We start from the raw sequence: 20,765 nt of genomic DNA, 5'->3' as shown, positions 1-20,765 counted from the left end.
TAGCTATAACACAGGATCTCGGTCACTAAAATTGTTGCTCTGGGTGATAGCCTTGCGGAGGGGCTAGTGTGACATTCCTTTTTCCCTTTGATACAGAGAAGAGAGGGAAGTAACTTGGGGAGCTTTCCTGTCACTGCCAATTTCCCTTTTCTTTTAGTGGTAATTAGACAAGTTTCAACAAACTTGTGTAAGAACCAAATGCAAAGAGATGTTTCCATTCTAGCAAGGCATACTGGTAACACAACAGAAGTTTGTCTGAAACACCTTTGTATGTGGACAAAAAGGGAAAGAAATGTTTCAGTCTAGTGCAAAAACTAGTGCATGCTGCTTGCTCTCTACTCAGCCTTTACTTTCCTTATTTTTAAGGTTAAACTCTTGCTTTCTTTAGAGGGAGGTTCATGTAGCTGTACTTCTGCTGTGAGGTGATACAAAATTTTGAACAGCTAAGTACTGGCTTTTCACTAGGTCGTTACGTGGTAGGGAGGCATTTAATAAACCCGTTGAAGCCTGTGCTTCAGGAGTTCTGACTTGCTGTATTGATTGCCCACTGTGGGCAGCTCCTGGATATATATTCCTCTGCGCTCTGGCTAAAATTGTGCAAGGCCTTTTCAAAAAAACCCCTGCCACTTCTTTAAACAAAACTCAGAATGAGTCTGTTGGACTTGGTAAATAGGTGTGTATTTTAAAAGTAAAAAGTCCTCATTTGAATTGGGGATTATTCTCTGGATTTCAGCTGTTAGCATTGGTCTGTTTGGCTCCAGAGGCCTGTTGCTTTCCTCTTGTTTGTCTCTTGCTGTTCTGTCCCAGCAGGATATCTGCTGTAGAGTGAGAAATTCTACCCTTTTTTGGAAAACTTTTTAATAAAAAAAAATTTGTTGGTTTAACTTAATTTCTGCAGTGTTGCTTATTTCCAAGGCTTCACAGCTCTGTACAGTAGAAATCCGCTTTGTAAGCGATAGACAAGCAAACAAATCTAAATAAGTGTTTAAGAATTTATGCCAGCTGAAGGAGCTTGAAATGAGAAAAGCTTGAAAGCAACCAAATGAATGAAGTAGTGCTGTACACACAAAGCTTTGGATCTCAAGCTGGGTTGTTTCTCTTCAAACAAATACATTGCCAACACTGTACATTGTATATAAGAGCCTTTTATCCTCAAACACTGCAGAGTGCTTTACAAAAAATATCCCTGTGTTTACCAGGGGATGCAGCTCCCTGTGGGGTAAAAAGCACTGTGTTTCAAGTGTCAGGCAACTTGCACAACAGTTCAGCGCAGGAAGGGAAGAATACTCCATCTAAAGAGAACCACTGTAGGGTGGATTTATCCAGACGCAGTGGGATTTGGCCAGGATGCTTGAACTGGTGTTGCCGCTTCTCCCTCTGCGAGCAGTGCATCACTCTGCAGATTCACGCAGTGTTGTATGGTATCGACGCAGGAATCTCCATTGCCACTTCGGTACCTTCTTGGAGATGTGTAGTGTGTGAGTGGTTACTTAGGCTGTAGGCAGATATTACTTGCCTGTCCTGGGCAGCGCAGCAGTTTATTAACACACTAGTTTGAGGAAATTGGGGGTTTCAGAACCCTGTTTGTCCTTTCTCTTCCAGCAATTTCCACTCCTGATGCTCTTACTGGAACATGCTCTGTACGTGGTGTGGAAGTGCTGCACAGTGGTGGAAATGGCATTTTAACACTGTTCATGCATGTGGTGGCAGAGAGCTTGTAGCAGTTGGTAGTGTCTCGTCATCAACATACTGTGGTAGTCAAAATCAGCCCAGGTTGTATCAGACAGTATGAAATTTGGTGTGCGCAGTCTAAAAATTGATATTTTTCAATCTGGATGGATCACACCTGGGTTGTATGCTTCTAAGTTAGGGCACCCACCTATCCAGTTCTGTACTGGCAGGGGAAAGGCAGAAAGTGAAGGCTCTGTTTTGAGAGATGCTGGAGCTATGTGCAGAAGCGGGGATTGGTAGCATAAAAGAAGGGAATGGAGGAAAAGAAGGTGGAACAATGCCTGGCTGAAGAGAAAAGGTGAGAGAAAAAAAAGTTAAGAAAAGGAAAGTTGGCAGTTGTGGAGAGTGGGCACGTTAAAAAAAGAATGTGCAGACAGTGCTGCTAAGATTGTGTAAAACATCTCCTTGTTCCGGGCAGGGCTGGAGGGCTGAAGAGGCTCTGAAGAGATGATAGAAAAGGGAACTGTTTGCTGGGGAATAGGCAGGACCCTATTTATGCTGTCAAGGAAATATGATGAATTGAGTACAGGACTAGCGTGCTGATATTTTGCATTAGGTTTTTTCTGAAGCCCTACTTGCCTGGCCACTGCTAGAAAGGAATGGCTGACTTTTTTTTTTATTCTTTCTTTTCTTTTACTTCTTCTGTTTACATTGGGAAACTCCTGTCCTGTAAGATGGGCAACTGAGTACTTACGTGCATGCTTAGTTTTAACACATAAATAATCCATTCCAGTTGGTACTGAATGATCTTATTCTGTAAAACTGTTAAGACTTAAGATTATTTTGTGGTGAACCCTCCATCCCCCCTCCTCTCAGCAAGCATCACTTCCCAAACTGCATCAGTGCCTCTGGTGCCATCATTTGGCAGGAGCCGCAGAGGATGCAGCCAGAAGCTCCCAGAGAAGCCAGAGACAGTGTTGTTTTCTTGTGGCATACTTAGTTTCCACATGACTGGGACCAAAAGATCCAAGTCCATGTACATCTTGGGTCTCTCAGCAACTCATCCCCCTGTTGCCAAGGTGCTCTGCTGATTCAGGCGACCTTTTAAATCCAGTGCTTTTTGCTTATTGGGCAGCTCTGTATGCTTTTTGTTTTGCAGATATAAAATGTTTCTCTTCTCCCAAGTCATCTTTATTTTCAGTGATTCTAAATAACTACAGAGATTCAAGATAATTGGTTTTGTTTTTTTTTCAATGGAGAAAGAAATAAAGTATTAGTTCAGACCCCATCAGGTTTTTACTCTTAGTTATTTCTACAAAACTTTTTTACTCATTATTTCTTTCTGTTATTTTCTGGTGCTGCCATTGTGGTATTTTTCTAGCCGCGTATCTCTTCATGTCCAAGGATGCTTTAATTTCTTAGATCCTCCTAGAAATTTACACTGACATGCAATAGCCCATCTCTAATGTTTCTTTTTGTGGGCAGGTCCAGTGTTTTAAGTGAGGAACAGATCTAGATTTGCATAGTTCCATAAGTATTCGGATGTTGATTCTTTTGTGCAGAAAGATGGATCACATGTGGGAAGAACACTGCGGTAAAGGAAAATAAGATGTAGTAGGGATTAATAGGTCAAGTCCAAAGCTAGGAATGAGAGATTCTAAACTCTCACCCCAGTTCAGCCATTGGCTTGCTTCCATTGTGTAAGGAATCCTTTCATTGATTTGGGGTGAGGGAGGAGGAGTAGTAAATTGCATTAAATTGTCCTGTCACAGAGGAAGAGTCATTTTAGACAGTTTCTTGAGGTAGAAAAGCTTTACTTTAATATGGTTTTTATTAGAAATAAGGGGACTAACAGAAGGATTTCTTTGCAAAACCAGGTTGGCTCACAGCTGAGACAGCAAAAGGTAGAACCTCCTGAAAATTCATCTCTAAAGGGTCCAGTTGGTTATTAGTTTATGGCAGACTGTGAAGAAGAAAAGCAAAGTGCTTTGATTTGGGAATTTGAACATGTCTTGGTACAGGGGAACCCGAACCTTTTATGACAATGACAGGTGGCAGCAGATCTGTCTCCAGAGGCTGTGGCACTATTACAGCTTATTATCTGAATTAGCAGATAATTAAGGACAGAAGCGTAGCCTTGCTTAAGCTGCTAATAGCTCCATACCTCTGTCAAGAAGGCTCCTCTCAGCAGAGGGGTGGGCACAAGACATTGAGACAGGGCTGAGGTCTGTTTCTGTCTACATACGGAAAACTAGTTGAAAGTCAACGTGGATATGTTGACGTGAGCTGCAGCCCCGCTGCTGACTGCTGTGCAGATGTACCCTGATGAGGTATTCTTTCCTTACAGCAATGGTGGCCTGGACCCATGGTCTGCAGGTGGGGTGACCCAGAACATCACAGATTCCCTTGTGGCAATCGTGATCCCGGATGGAGCCCATCACCTGGACCTACGCAGCCGCAACCCTTTGGACCCCAAATCTGTGCAGCAAGCTCGAGCCTTGGAAATCTGCTACATGAAGCAGTGGATTGAAAAGGCCAGGCACAGCCACTGAAGTGGTACTGCAGCAACTGTGGCCATTATACCTCCGTTGGCTTTGCTGGGAGCAGGGCTGGGCCTTATCACAGGGCCGTCTAAACATTTCACTCCCGCTTCCTCACCTGTGTTGCAGTGCTAACCATTGCTTGTGCCCATGAGAGAAGCAGGCAGCAGACAGATGGAGAGCGTTGTCAGATAATAAACTTCAGTTAAAGTGCATGGATTGAGCTGCCTGCTCTGGCTTGCTTTCCTCTTCTGCTCTTCTCAAACGCTGTACTTTATGGTAAAGTGAAGAGTTCCTGTTCTAGGCTTGATGCCTTCCTCGCTGCGCTAGGTGATTGTCCTGACTGCTGGTATATACAGTGGATTAAATGGCAGTGCTGTCAATGATGAAACTCCTGCTGCCTTCAGTGGGACTGAATTTCAGACATCCTCAGCTGGTGTAAACTGTCATGGCAGGGGCGTGGAGATAATGGGGGAACAGAAATCACATCTTACTGTGATGTTTGGTGGAGAGGTAGGGAAGGCATGGAGAAACTGGCTGTGCTGTTTATAAAAGGAACTAAACAGCCCTTACCCTTTGGAATCAATGCTGGAAAAGAAGTAAATATATCTTATTTTTTTTCTTTAGTTTTCTGGCAGCTTATTAATCAAAGCTGCCTTAGGTGGCTTTTCCATTCTGCACTGTACTGAATGATCAGGGCTGGGCCCGGACTTACTCTGCTGATAACTGGCTGAGCACGCACAATCTGCATCAGGGTTTTATTTCTTCCTTCGCTGTTTGTCCTAATCCTGAAATATCTGCCACTGTGATGATGATTGCCAAAGAAAACTCTGGGTATATTTTGTGTATGTGTGTATCCCCCACAAACACTTAGTTTTTTCAAATCAGGAAGCTTTCGAAGCTATTCTCTTGAAGAGCAAATGTGACACTTGTGCTGGCTAGATCTTACGAAGTGACAAATAATTGGGGCTGTGCCTTGTGTGGGTTCCCCCTCCCCCCCTCATTCTGTGTATTGTTCAAATTCTGCATGATCTGTTTGCTGATGGCTCTTCAATAAAAGCCTTTTTTAAAAAAATTGTTTGCGGGACAAACTATTCAAAACACAGAATGCAGCTATCCTCTTGGATCAGCCTAAAGCCTGATGCCGAGCTCAACAAGCCAGGTGCAATGGGCTTTCTGTAAGGCTTCCAAAACAGACAAACTGCCCTGATTCATGAGACAGCATATTTGACATTAATAAATGGCTGGGGCAGTCCCCTCGTTTTCCAGCTTTAGCTTCATTCACACTGAAGCCCTTCTTCAGAAAGGATTCTTTGCAGTTTAAAGGACAACTCAATTTCGGAAAGACTCAGGCAAGGCTTCTTGTCCCCAGACTCTTAAAATTCCAATTCTGTTGAAAACTTTTCTTGGCTTTGATGATATGCCTGATAGTTGAGTATTTTCCTAAGACGCCAGGTGGCCTTTTCTGTTTCCAGTCTCCTCCCATCCACTGGAACAAAGCAAACCCAACACTGAAATTTTATCTTTTAAAACACTCCTGTGCGTCTTCTTTCCAATAGTGTTTCTGGCGTTCCCTTGTCTTGTGTTAACCATGGCATTTATGTTCAGACTTCGCAATCTGAACCTCTCATGCTCTTGAGCAAGGTAATTACTTAAGAGACTATAGAGAACAAGGCCAGAGAAGAACCACAGGGGGGGAAGGAAGAGCTACGTAGAACTTGCCTGAAACCTCTTGACTGAAAGCTGTTGGCAATACCTTTTCCAATAGTTCCAACTTTTGGTACTCTCCTGTAAATATACTCCGGTCTCTTGCTTGTGTACTTTATAATGACATGGTGGCCTTGAATTTTTGAAACAAATAAAAATGATTGTTTTCTAATCAAGTGAGTTACAGTCAAGTTTTTAGAAATACCATTTTATCTTCTTACGTGTTAATTGATGTATGGTAATATCCTGGTTTACTGCAAGGCAAGGAATGGAATCTTGAAAGAGTAAATATAAATTTGGGGGTCACAAATAGTTTGTAACTGCAAGCAAGAGTCTGGTCCAACTGCTCCCACTGATTGCTCGGGGTGCTGCTCCAAGTGCAAATTCTGGGAAAAACACTTCCATGTTGTATGGAGAAGGACGTCAGGATATCCATGCAATGGGCTGTGAATGGTCCAAATTAACAGCCACTGTATATAGTAATATATAGTAATCAGCTTGTCTCCTTCTCTCTCTCCCCTGCTAGCTAACTTACTCTCAGGAAACAGCTGCTTCTTTGTTGTTTGGATAACATTTTGTGGTTTAGAAACTTTCATTCCTCTTTTTTTTTTTTTTTTCCCCCTCCCTCCTTTCATAAGCAGGAAAAAAATTGCCTTTAATGAAACTTAAAAAAAACCCAAACCCTGCCATTTTTGATTTTGAGAAATTGCATTTAAAAACAAATCATTCAGTGGTTTGGGGTTTGTTGGGGTGTTTTTGTTTGGTGTGTTTTTGTTTTGGTTTTGTTGGTGTTTGGGTTTTTTTTTTTTAATTTTACTATTCCGTTCAGTTTCTGTCTGTGAGACTGATTCTAGTGCACTTTGGATCAGGTTCTTACTGCTTGGACCAGCTTATGAATTAGGTGGTTGCCTTTCCGTTATTTTTAATTGTTCTTCCTTTTTCCTTTTTTCCCCCTCAAGTTGAGTAGTTGAAAATTCAGTTCTTATTTACCTTAAGCATTCAGACTTCATCTTAAAATCGACGTACACATCTCTGTACGCTACCGAGGGACTGTCTGTGGTGTTTGGCTACCTCATCTAAATGGTACCTCTCCTGCTTGTTTCATGCAAGTGAGAACAAAATGGGCCATGGGAAATGGCTGATTTCTCTTTCCAGGTACATGATGATGGGCCATGCTTCATCTAAGGCTTATGTATGTCCTTGGCATGTGTCATGAATAATTGGAATTTAAAAATGTATGTTTCCTACTCATTGGGGAAAATGCAGAAGGAAAAAGAATGAATGATTTGCCCAAAGCATGAATCTTACTGGTGAAACTGCAGTTTGTATCAATAAAAATGCATTAAAATAATGAGATGTGAGTTTGTGGAACTGGATTTTGTTTTGCAAGGACGTGGGTTTTTATCCCTTGTAGGGATACCTATCCCTTGGTAGATTTGGACTTTTGCAAATAACATTGTCTTGTTTGTGCTCAACTCTGGTGGAGTGGGAGGAAAACTAGTTAAGATAATCCTCAAGTTCCACACACAGCAGTCAAGATGTCAGATGATGAGTCTGCACGCACTTGGTAGTTTCTCGTTTCATAGGTTTAGCTGCCTGGTGAGCAGGTGTATGAACTGGTTGTTCTCCACAGGTGATCACGTTGAATGCAATCAAGCTAGCTATAATGGGAAAAAATCCATTTTGCTTTTGAAAGCTTATTCCAGTCCCAAGCAAACACGCACTTCCTGCATGTCAGTGATGATGAAGGTTGCGTGGACGGATCCGTAACGCTCCCCGACCTGGCAAGTGGGTGTTTTAGCAGGGCTGTGTAGCCCAAAGAGTTAATTGGGCAGGGCTAAGGCTGCAGAGTCTTGGGAGGGAGCTAAATAGCTTCTGCAACTTGTGTTTGTAAGTAATTTTAACTTTGACGATCATCAAATATTGTATCATCAAATGAGACTATAGAAAGGAAAGCCCCTCCAGGAACATGGGACATGGTTTCTAAATCACAGGAGGAGTGTATGCAAAGTGAGAATCAAGTTTTGTCTCTCATACTGTCTGCCCACCAAATAAGTTGCAGACAAATGTCAGTAGGCTTTCAATAAAGGGATTCTTTTTTTTTTCTACCTCTGCTATTAAAAAGGGTATTTAGCTGTTGTGAATCTATTGTCTAAGGAGTGGGAAAGAATCATGAATGACCTAAAGAGCTTTCTGTACGTTAAAGACTTTGCACATTGACACTGATATTTTAGCTCCCTCCAGGACTAATGGTGGAATCACTGCGTCTTTCTGACAGTCAGGAGGATGCTATGAAACCCAGAGACTTGGGTTTGAAAGAACCCAAGAGATCGTATACTCCAAGCTCACATTTTTTGCTCTCCTCTGTTGATTCAGGAGAACATCACTGCCGTGCTGTAACTGGGGGTGTGCGTTCATGAAACCATGTGTTAGAGGGAAAAAATGAAAGATTTTTATGGTAGTTTGAGTTAAAAATAACATGTCTTAAACTGCTTAGACTTGTCACCCAATGATACTTGCACTCACAGCCTTGAGCAGCCTGAAGGAATTACCTGTACTAAAAGACCACCATGGGGACAGACTTGTGCTTGTGTTGGAACAATAAAATAGGTCCTCGCAGAGCTGGGTGAGTAACACATTCGTCTCATCCTTCTGAAATATGCTGCTGCTCCTTAAAATAGAAATCTTTCTGAAGTTGAAACCATGTATGTGATTTTTACTCCCTAGGAACAATTTATAAATGATCACTTGGAGGGGTTGGTTTGAATCCCATTACACTTCTGTCTCTGTCATTTGCCGTGATAGCGTCATCGGTGTTATAGAATTATAGAATCATTAAGGTTGGAAAAGACCTCTAAGATCATCAAGTCCAACCGTCAACCCAACACCACCATGCCCACTAAACCATGTCCCTAAGCGCCTCATCTACACGTCTTTTAAATACCTCCAGGGATGGGGACTCCACCACTTCCCTGGGAAGCCTGGTCCAATGTTTAACCACTCTTTCAGTAAAGAAATTTTTCCTCATGTCCAATCTAAACCTCCCCTGGTGCAACTTGAGGCCATTTCCTCTCATCCTATCGCTTGTTACTTGGGAGAAGAGACCGACACCCACCTCGCTACAACCTCCTTTCAGGTAGACGATAAGGTCTCCCCTGAGCCTCCTTTTCTCCAGGCCAAACAACCCCAGTTCCCTCAGCTGCTCCTCATCAGACTTGTTCTCCAGACCCCTCACCAGCCTCGTTGCCCTTCTCTGGACATGCCCCAGCACCTCGACGTCCTTCTTGTAGTGAGGGGCCCAAAACTGAACACAGTATTCAAGGTGCGGCCTCACCAGGGCCGAGTACAGGGGCACGATCACTTCCCTACTCCTGCTGGCCACACTATTTCTGATCCAGGCCAGGATGCCATTGGCCTTCTTGGCCGCCTGGGCACACTGCCGGCTCATGTTCAGCCGGCTGTCGACCAGCACCCCCAGGTCCTTCTCTGCTGGGCAGCTTTCCAGCCACTCTTCCCCAAGCCTGTAGCGCTGCATGGGGTTGTTGTGGCCGAAGTGCAGGACCCGGCACTTGGCCTTGTTGAACCTCATACAATTGGTCTCGGCCCATCGATCCAGCCTGTCCAGGTCCCTCTGCAGAGCCTTCCTACCCTCGAGCAGATCAACACTCCTGCCCAACTTGGTGTCGTCTGCAAACTGACTGAGGGTGCACTCGATCCCCTCATCCAGATCATCGATAAAGATATTGAACAAGACCGGCCCCAAAACTGAGCCCTGGGCAACACCGCTTGTGACCGGCCACCAGCTGGATTGAACTCCATTCACCACAACTCTCTGGGCCTGGCCGTCCAGCCAGTTTTTGACCCAGCGCAGAGTCCACCTGTCTAAGCCGTGAGCCGCCAGCTTCTCTAGGAGAATGCTGTGGGAGACGGTGTCAAAGGCCTTACTGAAGTCCAGGTAGACCACATCCACAGCCTTTCCCTCATCCACTAGGCGGGTCACCTGGTCATAGAAGGAGATCAGCTTGGTCAAGCAGGACCTGCCTCTCACGAATCCGTGCTGGCTGGGCCTGATCCCCTGGTTGTCCTGCTCATGCCTTGTGGGCGCCCTCAAGATGAACCGCTCCATCATCTTCCCCGGCACCAAGGTCAGGCTGACAGGCCTGTAGTTCCCTGGATTCTCCTTCTGGCCCTTCTTGTAGATGGGCATCACATTGGCAAGCCTCCAGTCGTCCGGGACCTCCCTCGTTAACCAGGACTGCTGATAAATGATGGAGAGTGGCTTGGCGAGCTCCTCCGCCAGCTCCCTCAGCACTCTCGGGTGGATCCCATCCGGCCCCATAGACTTGTGAGCGTCCAGGTGGCGTAGCAGGTCGTTAGCTGCTTCCTCTTGGATTATGGGGGGGTTCATCCTGCTCGCCGTCCCTGTCTTCCAGCTCAGGGGGCTGAGTACCCTGAGGATAACTGGTCTGCAATGTTGATGTTTAGCGCGTTACTAGGTGTTACTACTGTAGCCCTTACATTTTTTATAGTCTAGCCTCTTTGTGTGTTTTTAAACCAAAGCCTTGGTCTTACAAAAACGACTTCACAAATCCAGCTGCTTTAAGACTGTCCATGTTAAGAAACTAAAATGGTCTGTTTTGGCAGTACAGGTTAGTAGAAAATGTATGTTACCGTGTGTTACCCTGAGCAGTGAAGTAATGGCAAAAGATCTGAACTGAGGATGATATCTGGGATAAATTCACAGTACTTAAGTGCTTTTCAAAATTCCCTTTCTATTGTTAAAAAACCCCTTATTTTATCATTTTAAAGATGCTGGGCTTCTGATTGCAGCTTCCACTGACATCAGTAGACGTTCTCCTATATTATTTTGATTCCTTGATTTCACAGTGCTGCCTCCAGGTGCTGAGACATGAGCATTGAAGCCCCAAGTCAGCCTTTCATTTTTTTCCCCCCAGCCCAACTCATTTTCACCAGCAAATCTGAAACTATTTGATCCATGTGCTTTAGGGCAGTTTGCTTCTCTGTGTCCTTTCAATAATACAAGCCCAACGAAGGAATTGTTTTAGTTATAATGCTAACAGCTAATTGTATTGCTATTCTGAGCCTCGCCAGGGTGGGACCTGCTCTGTCCCCTCTGCAGCCCCACGCTGGAGGTTCCTCCGCTCCTGGAGCACGATGCAGAGACAGCAAATGCCCACAGCAGCGCAGAGCGAGAACGTGCCCCTTTAGCATGGAGCACCCCGTATTTGTGCTCTCCAAGGCAGTAATAAACTACGCCAGCCGTTGCTTATCTTGCAGTTGGGTTTTGGGTGCCAGATGTGAACATTTGGGTGCTAGCTGGCTGTTGGGGTGCTTTAGGTGTAACATGTGCGCATCTCCATACTGGAAAATGTATTTTCCGTAGTCCTCAGTGCTATATCCAAGTGTTTCCTCAGTGGGGAGCAAGGGCTCCTCGGGGTGGGCGGGGGCGGCTGCTGCCCAGCTCTCCGGGGCTTTCCCCTCTGCTGGTGATTTGCAAAATCTTTTAGTTCAATCCCCCAGTTTAGAAAGTAGGGGCAGCGAAACACTGAGACCGGGAATAGCAAATCCCTTCCGTTTGTCTTGTTGTTTTCTAATGTATGCGACCTCTCTGGGTGGTTTAAGCGGTTTAGATACTTTCTATAAAAGGGATCTTTTAATGACAAAACTAATGTGATTATCTTACCGAGTGTGAGAGGCGTATTCAAGGTTTAAAGAAAATCTGTTAGAATAGCTGAATGTATCTGCTTAATCCTTTCTCTAATGTGGGTGGACAATGCTCTGGGAAGCAATTGGTCTTTCTTTCTTAGAGTAAATGCCTGGTCTCCAGAGGTAGGAACTTGTTTGCAGCTTTTTATACCCTTACGCTTCACCTTCTAGAGAATACAAAGGCGCAGGAGAGAGGCAGAGAGCTTTGAGAGGCCAAGTTTTTCCTCAAATAGCTGGGGGTGTAACCAATACGGGGCCAATTCCGGCAGGCGGCCGAGCACCCTCCGCTCCCTTTGACTGCAACCTGAATAGAGGGTCCTCCTTTTGCCCTCCTGCAAAACCACATCCCCCGCAAAATGAAATACAGAAACGCTTTTTCTTTTCTGAGTGTGCGGGGAAGCTGCTCGCGCTTGCTTGGATGACAGGACCCTGCCTGGTTTTGTGCGTTGGGTGAGCAGCCCTTCCCATGCGGATCCACAGCTTTGGGAAATTCTCCAAAGGTCACGTTTTCCATATCAACCCTTTGGAAAGGTTTAGACCTGCTGACAAGTTATTGCAGGGCGACGCCTGAGCAGGGGTGAACATGGCCGTGCTTGGACAGGGAGGACAACACCAAGGGGTGACGCTGTGGGATGCAGCCATAGCTGGACGTCGGCTGGTACCAGCCTGGCATTGCTCAGCTCCTCCACTGTTCATAGGTCTCTGCTTCTGAATCTTTGATTTCCCCGTGTCCATCTGGATACACAGATCTTAGAAACATTAGGAAATCCTATTGTCCACAACAGTTAGCAAGATGGGTAGAACCCCCCACCTTGCCGAAGTATTTAACAAAGCAAGTAGCGGCTCTGGGACTCTTTAGCACGTGGATTTGCCTTTATAGCAGAGGCAAACAGGTTGCATTTTATAATTTGTTATCCAAACATCCTCAAAACAGCACATAAGGAAGACAAGGATATTGAGGTGCTGCCTTTCCCAGTTTGAGTGAAACGCACTGTCTCCTCTCACCACCCAGTAGAGTAACACAGGGAAAAGAGGTACCTCAATATCAGTGTACCCTCTTCATGGAGACAGGCACTGAGCTATAGCCCTACATGCTCGTGTGGCTACCCCGGCCGTGGGGTTGGGTTCTCTGTTGTGGAGAGACAGTATTCAAGGACTTCGTGCACAACCTAAAAACCAGTCCCAGATTGTATCAGACTGAATTTTCTGAAGGAGGGGAAAGCAATTTGTACAGATGAGGCCTTGGCACCTCCCCAGCTGGCTGCTGTATGGTCAGTAATTGTAGGATGATTTGGGTTGAAGGGACCTCAGGACGTCTCTGGTTCAACCTCCTACTCACAGCAGGGTCAGCTACGGGGTCAGACCAGGATGCTCAGTGATGTATCCAGTTGGGTCCTGAGAACCTCCAAGGACGGAGCCTGCACAGCCTCTCTGGCATCGTGCTTGACTGCATGGTGGAAAAGTTTCATATCTAGTCTGAACCTCTTGTTTCAGTTTATGTGTGTTTTATTTTATCCTCCCACCATCCACCACCATGAAGAGCCCTGCTCTATCTTCTTGATGACACCCACAGGCACTGGGGACTGATGTTAGGTGCTCCCAAAGCTGTTCCTTTTCCAGGCTGAACAAGTCCAGCTCCCCCATCCTCTCCTCACAGGCCAAGTGCTCCAGCCCCAACCATCCTAGTGGTCCTCCCCTGAACTTGCTCCAGATGATCAATGCCTTCCACTGGGAGGCCCCAAGCTAGATGTAGCATTTGATTTGTGGCCACCAAGCACCAACTAGAGGAGGATGATCCCTTCTCTGGATCTCCTGGCTCTGTTCCTGTTCATAAGGCCCAGGAGGCTGTTGGTCTCTTTGCTGCCAGGACACACAGCTGGCTCATGCCTAGCTTGATGTCCACCAGGACCCCCAGGACCTTTTCTGTAGAGCTGCTCCCCAGGCTGTCAATGCCCAGACTGCACCACTACAATGAGTCCTTCCTTCCCAAAGGGGCAGGACTTTGTGCTTGCCTTTTGTTGAATTTCATGACGTTCTTGTTGTCTCCTTCCTTCAGCATGTCTGTCCGAATGGCCACCCTTCCTTGAGTGTATTAACTCTTCCCTCCAACTTGGTGTCATCTGCAAGGGTAAGAAATGCCAAAGAACTTGAAACCTGAGAACAACATGACTTCGTTTTTATCTCTGAGTAGAAGATACGCTTGGACTAGTCTTGAAAGCACTTGTTCTCTAAAGTATTTGCAGCATTGAAAGGATGACTTCATTCCTGACCACCTTCTTGCTGTCTGCATCCCTACATCACTTCTGCCGTGGATTCTGCAGAGATCTGACCAGCTGCCAGGACAGGGGAGGAAAGCCCCACGCCGCTCTGCCCTCAGAGCCCTGACGTACAGCAGGGCTTTTAGATGTGCCTTGCTGCAATGTCTGATGTCATACGAATGAGCTTTAGAAGTGACATTCAGTCATCACAGCCTCCATGCTGCAATGAAAACAGAACCCAGTCATTTCTGCGAGGGACTGTGGAACAGCTTTAACAGTTAAGCACTGTCCAAAAAAATGGGATGGGGGAAGAAGAGCTGCCTGAGCTACCTCCTTGTAAGCAGCAAAGGATTTCTTTTGGAGGGTGGTTCATATGATCAAACGAGTCTGAGAGGACTATGCATTGGATCACCATTATTAAATCATAGGTATTTTGTCACCATTTCATAAGTGAGGAGTTTGGACCTGAATAAGACCAGAGAGGTCTTGACTGTTTTTCTTCAGGATGAATTATAAAACTTTTTATGTCATATCACTGCCCAAATCTTGAGCGGTGCTCCAGGACTGGCCACCACTCCCAGGGAAGTTATCCAGTACGTCTGGGCAGATGCTGGGGGGCGTTCAGGAATGACGGCAGGCACAGTCCAATGGGTCACTATTTCCAACACTGGGCTTCCATGAGCATCCAGAGCTCTGCTTCCACACCTGCACATGCATCAGTTTGATAGGAAGCAACTCAACACCTTGCTGTGTTTAACACCTGTTGGTGTTTCTCCAAACATCCCACAGATCCACTGCCTGCCTTTAGCTTCCTGGCTGAGGCAGGCTCTGGTGATGTGGAGCCCCATTCCTTTGGTTCAAGCGGAGAACGGTGGTCCCCTCTCCATGAAATGTGTACATACGTGTGAGCATGCATGGGGAAAAAATAGTGTTCCTCTGCCAGAAAGAAAGGAAAGACCTTCTCCTCCCTGCTTGCAGCCTGCTGATGCGTCCAACCATGCAAACTGGCCTCTTCAGCTGCTCCTTAACATTTCACCATGTGCCAGAGAGGATGGCAGAGGAAGCGAAGGATGTTATTTCCTTGCAAAGACCAGTCCCCCATTCTCGATCACCATGAACGGGGCCACTGAAAGAGGCCAGGCCCTCCCAGGTCACACTGGAGGAGTGCGGAGGCTCCCACCTTTCCTCCCAACAGATGAAGTCAGTACTTGCTACGCAAACTAGACTAATAAATGTCGGGACAGCGGGAGGTGAGTGCAATCAAGTGGAGAGCCTGAGTTATAGCCGTAACCTGCTGAATTCCTGGGTCACAAAGTAATTTACAGAACAACCCGAATGTCATTCAATAATTATTCAGACAGCCCGGGCCCTGGGGGGCACAGCCTCCTGCTGGGTGTATTATTAATACTATCAACAAGCAGCAGGATGTTGGTGTGAAGAAAAGAATCACAACACAAACGTGTGAACCTAAGGAACAAATGGAAAATGGTATTAATAGGATATTTTACTGGTCTCTAACGAGTAAAAAAATCTGTCTATCTTGTCCTAGCAAGTCGTTCAGCAAAATATGAATGTGTCCCCTTCGACAGTGAAAATTGCTCATGACGGTTTGCAGCAGAAGGGGAGGAAGATCGGTGTGTCAGTGGCTGCCCATTGATACCTCACAGCCTCTGCGATAGTCCCCATGGAGACTGAATGGGGGGGGAGATGGTTTCCAAGCGCCCCAGAATAATTTAAATTAATATCCAGTGAACAATGTAAACCTTCTCTTTGACGTGGCGTGGGAATAGGCAGTCACAGTGCTCGAACTGGGTCAGCTGAAAAGGAAGGTAATGCCACAGCCCAGGATTTGATCAGTGGAGTAAGCCAGGGGCTCGACCTCTGCTATCTCAGTCCCTCCTTTCTCCTCCCAACCCCCACCCTCCAAAACATCTAGAAATGGCAGCAAATTCCCTTTGGAAGCTTCTTTTTGTGAATGGAGACTTCCTGGATGAAGACGACGTATATAAAACCTGAGAGTGGGTGTAGAAGGCAACGTTTTCTGCAATGTGTATGGACCCCGGCACATGGGTGCCAGGAGATGCAAGTGTCGACAGGGTAGTGTTGCCACAGCTGCAATTTTAAATCATTTTACATCACCACTTTGGGTTTTGTGACCCTTCCTCACCCAGCTGAAGCTCTACATGGCCTAAGGGTTGCTGCAAAGGTGCAATAAGGAATTACGTGGGCAAAGCCTGAAGTCCATCACGCCTGAAGTAACGCGTGAGTTGTTTCTCAGCTGGGAAATGACAGCGGAGGGCTACTGACTACGTTGCTTTGATCTGGTACACACCGCTAACAAACAGACAGGCAAAACCTCCCTGGTTTTGACCCTTCCTGATGCAGAGGATCACATCATTTATTTAAACATGGGAGTAAATGTTTCTCAAGGGCATTTAAAGGATCAGAGAAGGCTTCCTGGCCATTATCTCAGGGATAAATAGCAGATGTTGGTTTATAGCAGAAGAGATTTTGCCTCAGGGCTGTTCCTGTAACGCGGTAATAGAGCCAGGCGGTTGCCTCAGGCACTACCTGAGGTGGTAGACCTATGTCCTCATTTGATCCACGACATGCGTGGGAGATAGGTCACCACCAGTGACCGGGAAGTGACTGTTGCACCTGGAGTGCCCTGCTCTGCATCGAACCCTCCTGTAGCATCACTGGCCAGAGGCTGAGGTTGTTACAGGAGTAGTAGCATCAACAATTTGACTTGGGGCATGAGATGAACTCAATGGTTCTCTTTGGTCCTTAAAAGTGCAAAATGAGTATATGTCCACAAAATTGTGCAGCAAAAAGAAGCTGGCCATGTGGAGCTGCCCAGTGGTGGGCAATGTCCTAGACCAGTGCCCTGGTGGACCAGGTCATGCTCCACTGGGAGTGCCTGGCATGCGAGGAGTGAACACGGGTGTATCTGCAGAGCTGTCTGGGTGCACGATCCAGCAAAGCACTTACAGGTGTAACAAGACTGGCTGGCTCCAGTGTCGAATAAATTATAACTGTGTTACTGGATCGGGAGCTGCCAGAGCACAGTCTGGAAGGCTGTCACCTCCCCAGTGGAGACAGAGCGGAGCAACGCCTGTGACCGGTCTTCACATTTCCTATCAAAAAACAAAGCGTGCAGGGTGGCTCCCCTTTCCCATCTGTCACAACTTTGGCCAGTTCACTGCTTTTTCACAGCTTAGGTAGAATTCAGATGGCTGCTTAACTAAAGCGGAATTAGAGCAGAGGTCCAGCAGCTAATAGATGTCCATCTGCCCAGGAGAGGTGCCCCTGAACTGCAAAGTCACCAGAGCAGAGACCCCCAGAAGTCCAGTGGGAAGGCATTTAATGTGTTTAGGGGATACAGGGATAGACAGTTCTGAGACTGGATGGATAACCCATCACTGGAAGTGTTCAAGGTCAGGTTGGAGAGCATTTTGCACAATCTCATCTAGTGAAAGATGTCCCTGTCCGTGGCAGGGGGGTTGGACTAGATGATCTTTAAGGGTCCCTTCCAACCCAAACCATTCTATGGTTCTGTGAAACACATGCAGATGGGCTCTCCAGCTGGCAACCAGGGGGATCTAGGATTGATGAGTGTATCTTACACCCACACTGAGCAGCCACAGCCTGAGGTTTGAGAAGAAGAAAATGTTTCAGTGGCCACAAATGACTCCTCTTTCCGTGGTGTTTTTCAATGTTTGGCTAGTGCTCTTTTTCAATTTTTGGTTTTGCTTTGCTTTTACACTACCAGTGCCCAGCAGGCGGACAGGAGGGCCACAGAGCACCACGAGCATCAGTGGCAGGAGGTACGGAGGGCTCTGATGATAGTTTTAGACTCCCGGCCCTTCCTCTTGCTAACAGTTTAGCAATAAATTGCTAGGGACATCCACTGCCATCTAATCCCCCTCCTTGACTTCTCCAACACGCACCACCGCCAGAAGTAACTGTAATGTTGTGCCTGTGCTGCTTTTCTTGGCAGGACCCATGAAAAAGGGGTGAGAGATGCGTTATTCTGATGTTATCACTGTCGCTGCCTAAGAACAGGATCACCAAAATACTTCTATTTTCCCTTTTGTGCTTATGCACAGATGTTGCTGCTGATATTCCCTGAATTCCCCTGAAAAATAAAGAATGTTTTATCCGTATTCCCCAAGTGCCTAATACAAATGCAAATCAGCTCTGGGCAGTAAATGTTGGTTTGGTGTTTTTTCCTGGCTGCCCAACGTCACTTGGCGGGTCTTTTCTCACTTGTTTCTTTTCCTCCCTTTCCTTTAGCCGGTGTGTCCGAAGCGAGGTCCCCAGGAGGGTCAGAGACCTGCTCCATTCCCACACCTCTGCCCTCCTCCTCCTCTTCCTGTTGCCCGACTTGTTTAAAGCCTGTTTGTTTATTAACCCCTTGAGCAGAAAGAGCTGAAGGGCTAAAAATAAACCAGGACTCACTCAAATTCCCTAAAATAATGGTTGGGTGGGCCACACCGGTCCTGGATGAGAACATTTGGGCACTTTATGTTCCTGCTTTGCTGCTGCAGAGTTCATCTCTTGGATAACATCAAGTAGAAGACCACGGCTGCAGGGAATCCAGATCAGAGGGAGGAAGGTGACTCTGAACTTTCCCATCACTTTGAATAGGTCAGTGCTTTTTAGGTAATAAAATACCTAAATGAGGGACTCCTAAATCCCCCACGAGTGGGATTTGAACAAGTGGGATTTTAACCAGCAAGGCTGGTATGAGTAACTGGTGCTCTAAACCCTTAGGCCAAAGCAGGTGTCTATTCACTTAGAAAATTCATGTACTACTTTTTAAAAAGTACAAATAGTCAGTAGACTAGGCTGCCAGGTCAAAGCCATGCCTGCCATTTCTTCTTCTGGAGTTGGCACATTTTCTTCCGTGCCCAGATTTCAGACTGATGCAGACTCTTTGCGCCCTCAGGGTCTCTTGACTTTTTTAAAATAAATGATTTTTAATTGTATTTACAGCTACAGCCGAACAGATCTGCAGGTTATGTCAAATGCACACAGGATTACTGCAAGGAGAAGTTAGAAATGAGACACAAACATCAAAATTCAGCTCCAGTGATCCAGTAAAAGGCAGCCTGCAGGTCCTGCAAGCCCAGGCTGAGCATTGCTGCCAGGCACAGCTGCCGGCTCGGTCAGGATCCATTTCTTCCTCCCATGGGTTTCAGATCAATCAGGCACTTAAATATACACTTAACTTCAAGTGCATGAGCAGCTCCCACTTACTGAAATGTTCTTGCGATGGGCTTAGCGTTTAGGATGTCCTTAAATCCAAGCGAAGGGCTGGCGAAGCCCGCGTGGGGCCGAGGGATGCCGCTTCCTTCCCTGCTTGGGTCCACCAAGGTGCTCGAGGTCCCGTGAATCTGCTGAGCCCGTGGGCCTGGCTGCATATTGCGGTGTTTGGGCCCACGAGGTGGCCTGAGCTGTCCGCTGGGAGTGACCGAATTTGGGTGGGAGACACATGGCGCCCGATCCACCACCCGCATTGCTTCATTGCCATCTCCCATCTGCCCGGCACTGATACTGAGCAGCTTGTTCTGCCCTGAATGCTGCAGCTGAGCTGGTTTCTAAAAAAAGACCTCAGAGTTAAAAAAATCATTTGTATGGGTTTCCTCCCCCCCCCCCCCTTTCATCTTCTTTCCTGCTGCTATTCATTTAGCATGAAATAACCTTCCAGATCAATCCGGAATAGATCATTTGAAACTGTTGCTGTTTTCCCATTGCTAATTGCTGGGTTGAAATCCCATTCTAATCGCCCTGAATACACAGTCTGATGTTCCTAAGCTAAGTGTCTACCAGGTATTTTCCCCGACGGGCTTTTATTTCCCTGCAAAAAACCCTCAGTCCTGGCTCGCTGGTTAGCTTTTAATGGGACAATAACGTCTCCATAGTACGTCTTGTTTCCGAAGCAGAGCCGTGTTTTGGCAGGAACCTGCTGCTGCTGAGTTTCACAGGGCTGGCGGGGTGGTTTGGTACTTGTGGACCCAGAACTGAAGCAGTTAATTGCCCTACTGGGAAGGAGGAAATTTCTTGTAAAAATCCAGAATCTGGTTGAACAATGTGGCCTTTTATTTTTCAGCCTTGGAATCAAGCCTGGCTGCCCTTGTAAACAAAGAAAGGAAAGAATCACTGAACCAACCCAACACATAAAAACCGACCATGTCTGTCTTTGAAGTTCCCTTTATGTTGTTTGGAAAACTTGGGATTATAGAGGTTTCTTTTTTTTTTTCTTTTTTTTTTTTTTTAAGAAAAAGAGGGATGGGAGTTAAGGGAAACTTTTTCTTAAACAGAGCAGAAGTCATTAATTAAGTATCCCATTCATCCCTGAGGCACCGGCTCATCAATCAGATTTCTTATTAGCATTCTGATGACCCGCCTGACCTCCCGTCTCTGTACTGTCTGCATGACGACATGGAAAACCAGACCACACACCGAACGGAGGAGGATTATTCGATGCTCTTCCTTACTCCAGGGGGGCACCAAGCCGGGAAGAGGAATGATGACTGACGTTGTTGTTTTGGGTTGAGGCAAGTCAATAAGTGGCTCCTGGAGAAACAGCCCTGAGAGCTTGGGAGGGTGACATAAGTGATGTCGTGGTGGGTTTGCTGATGCATGCACAGGGCTGCTCCGGGGCTGGGACCTACGGCTTGGTGCCATCACAGGGTCTCTCTGCTCCCGTCGTGGTCATGGTAGGCTCAAATCGAGAGCAAAGAACAGGATTTTAGTGCAGTGACCACCGTGCTCTTACCCTTGGGTAGCCCTAGTCAGGAAAAGATTGGCTCCTGAAAAGGTGCTGGCAGGTTCGGGCCCCCTAAGTAGGCTGTGT

At 46.4% G+C, this 20,765-nt stretch overlaps 1 protein-coding gene across 1 annotated transcript in view; it reads left to right on the top strand.

Annotated features, from left to right (window-relative positions):
• The window catches only part of PRCP (prolylcarboxypeptidase), a 36,159-nt gene extending 30,069 nt beyond the window's left edge, over positions 1-6,090 (top strand). Inside the window, exon 9 of the mRNA XM_076328348.1 lies at positions 4,019-6,090. Within this exon, the coding sequence (XP_076184463.1) occupies positions 4,019-4,223 (205 nt within the window). The 3' untranslated portion in view covers positions 4,224-6,090. The remainder of the gene's footprint in view (positions 1-4,018) is intronic.
• The last annotated feature ends 14,675 nt before the right edge of the window (positions 6,091-20,765 follow it).

Source organism: Aptenodytes patagonicus, chromosome 1, assembly GCF_965638725.1.
Source record: "Aptenodytes patagonicus chromosome 1, bAptPat1.pri.cur, whole genome shotgun sequence".
Taxonomy (NCBI): Eukaryota; Metazoa; Chordata; class Aves; order Sphenisciformes; family Spheniscidae; genus Aptenodytes; species Aptenodytes patagonicus.
The sequence above is the reverse complement of the archived record's forward strand: the minus strand, read 5'-3'. Positions and strand labels throughout refer to the sequence as shown.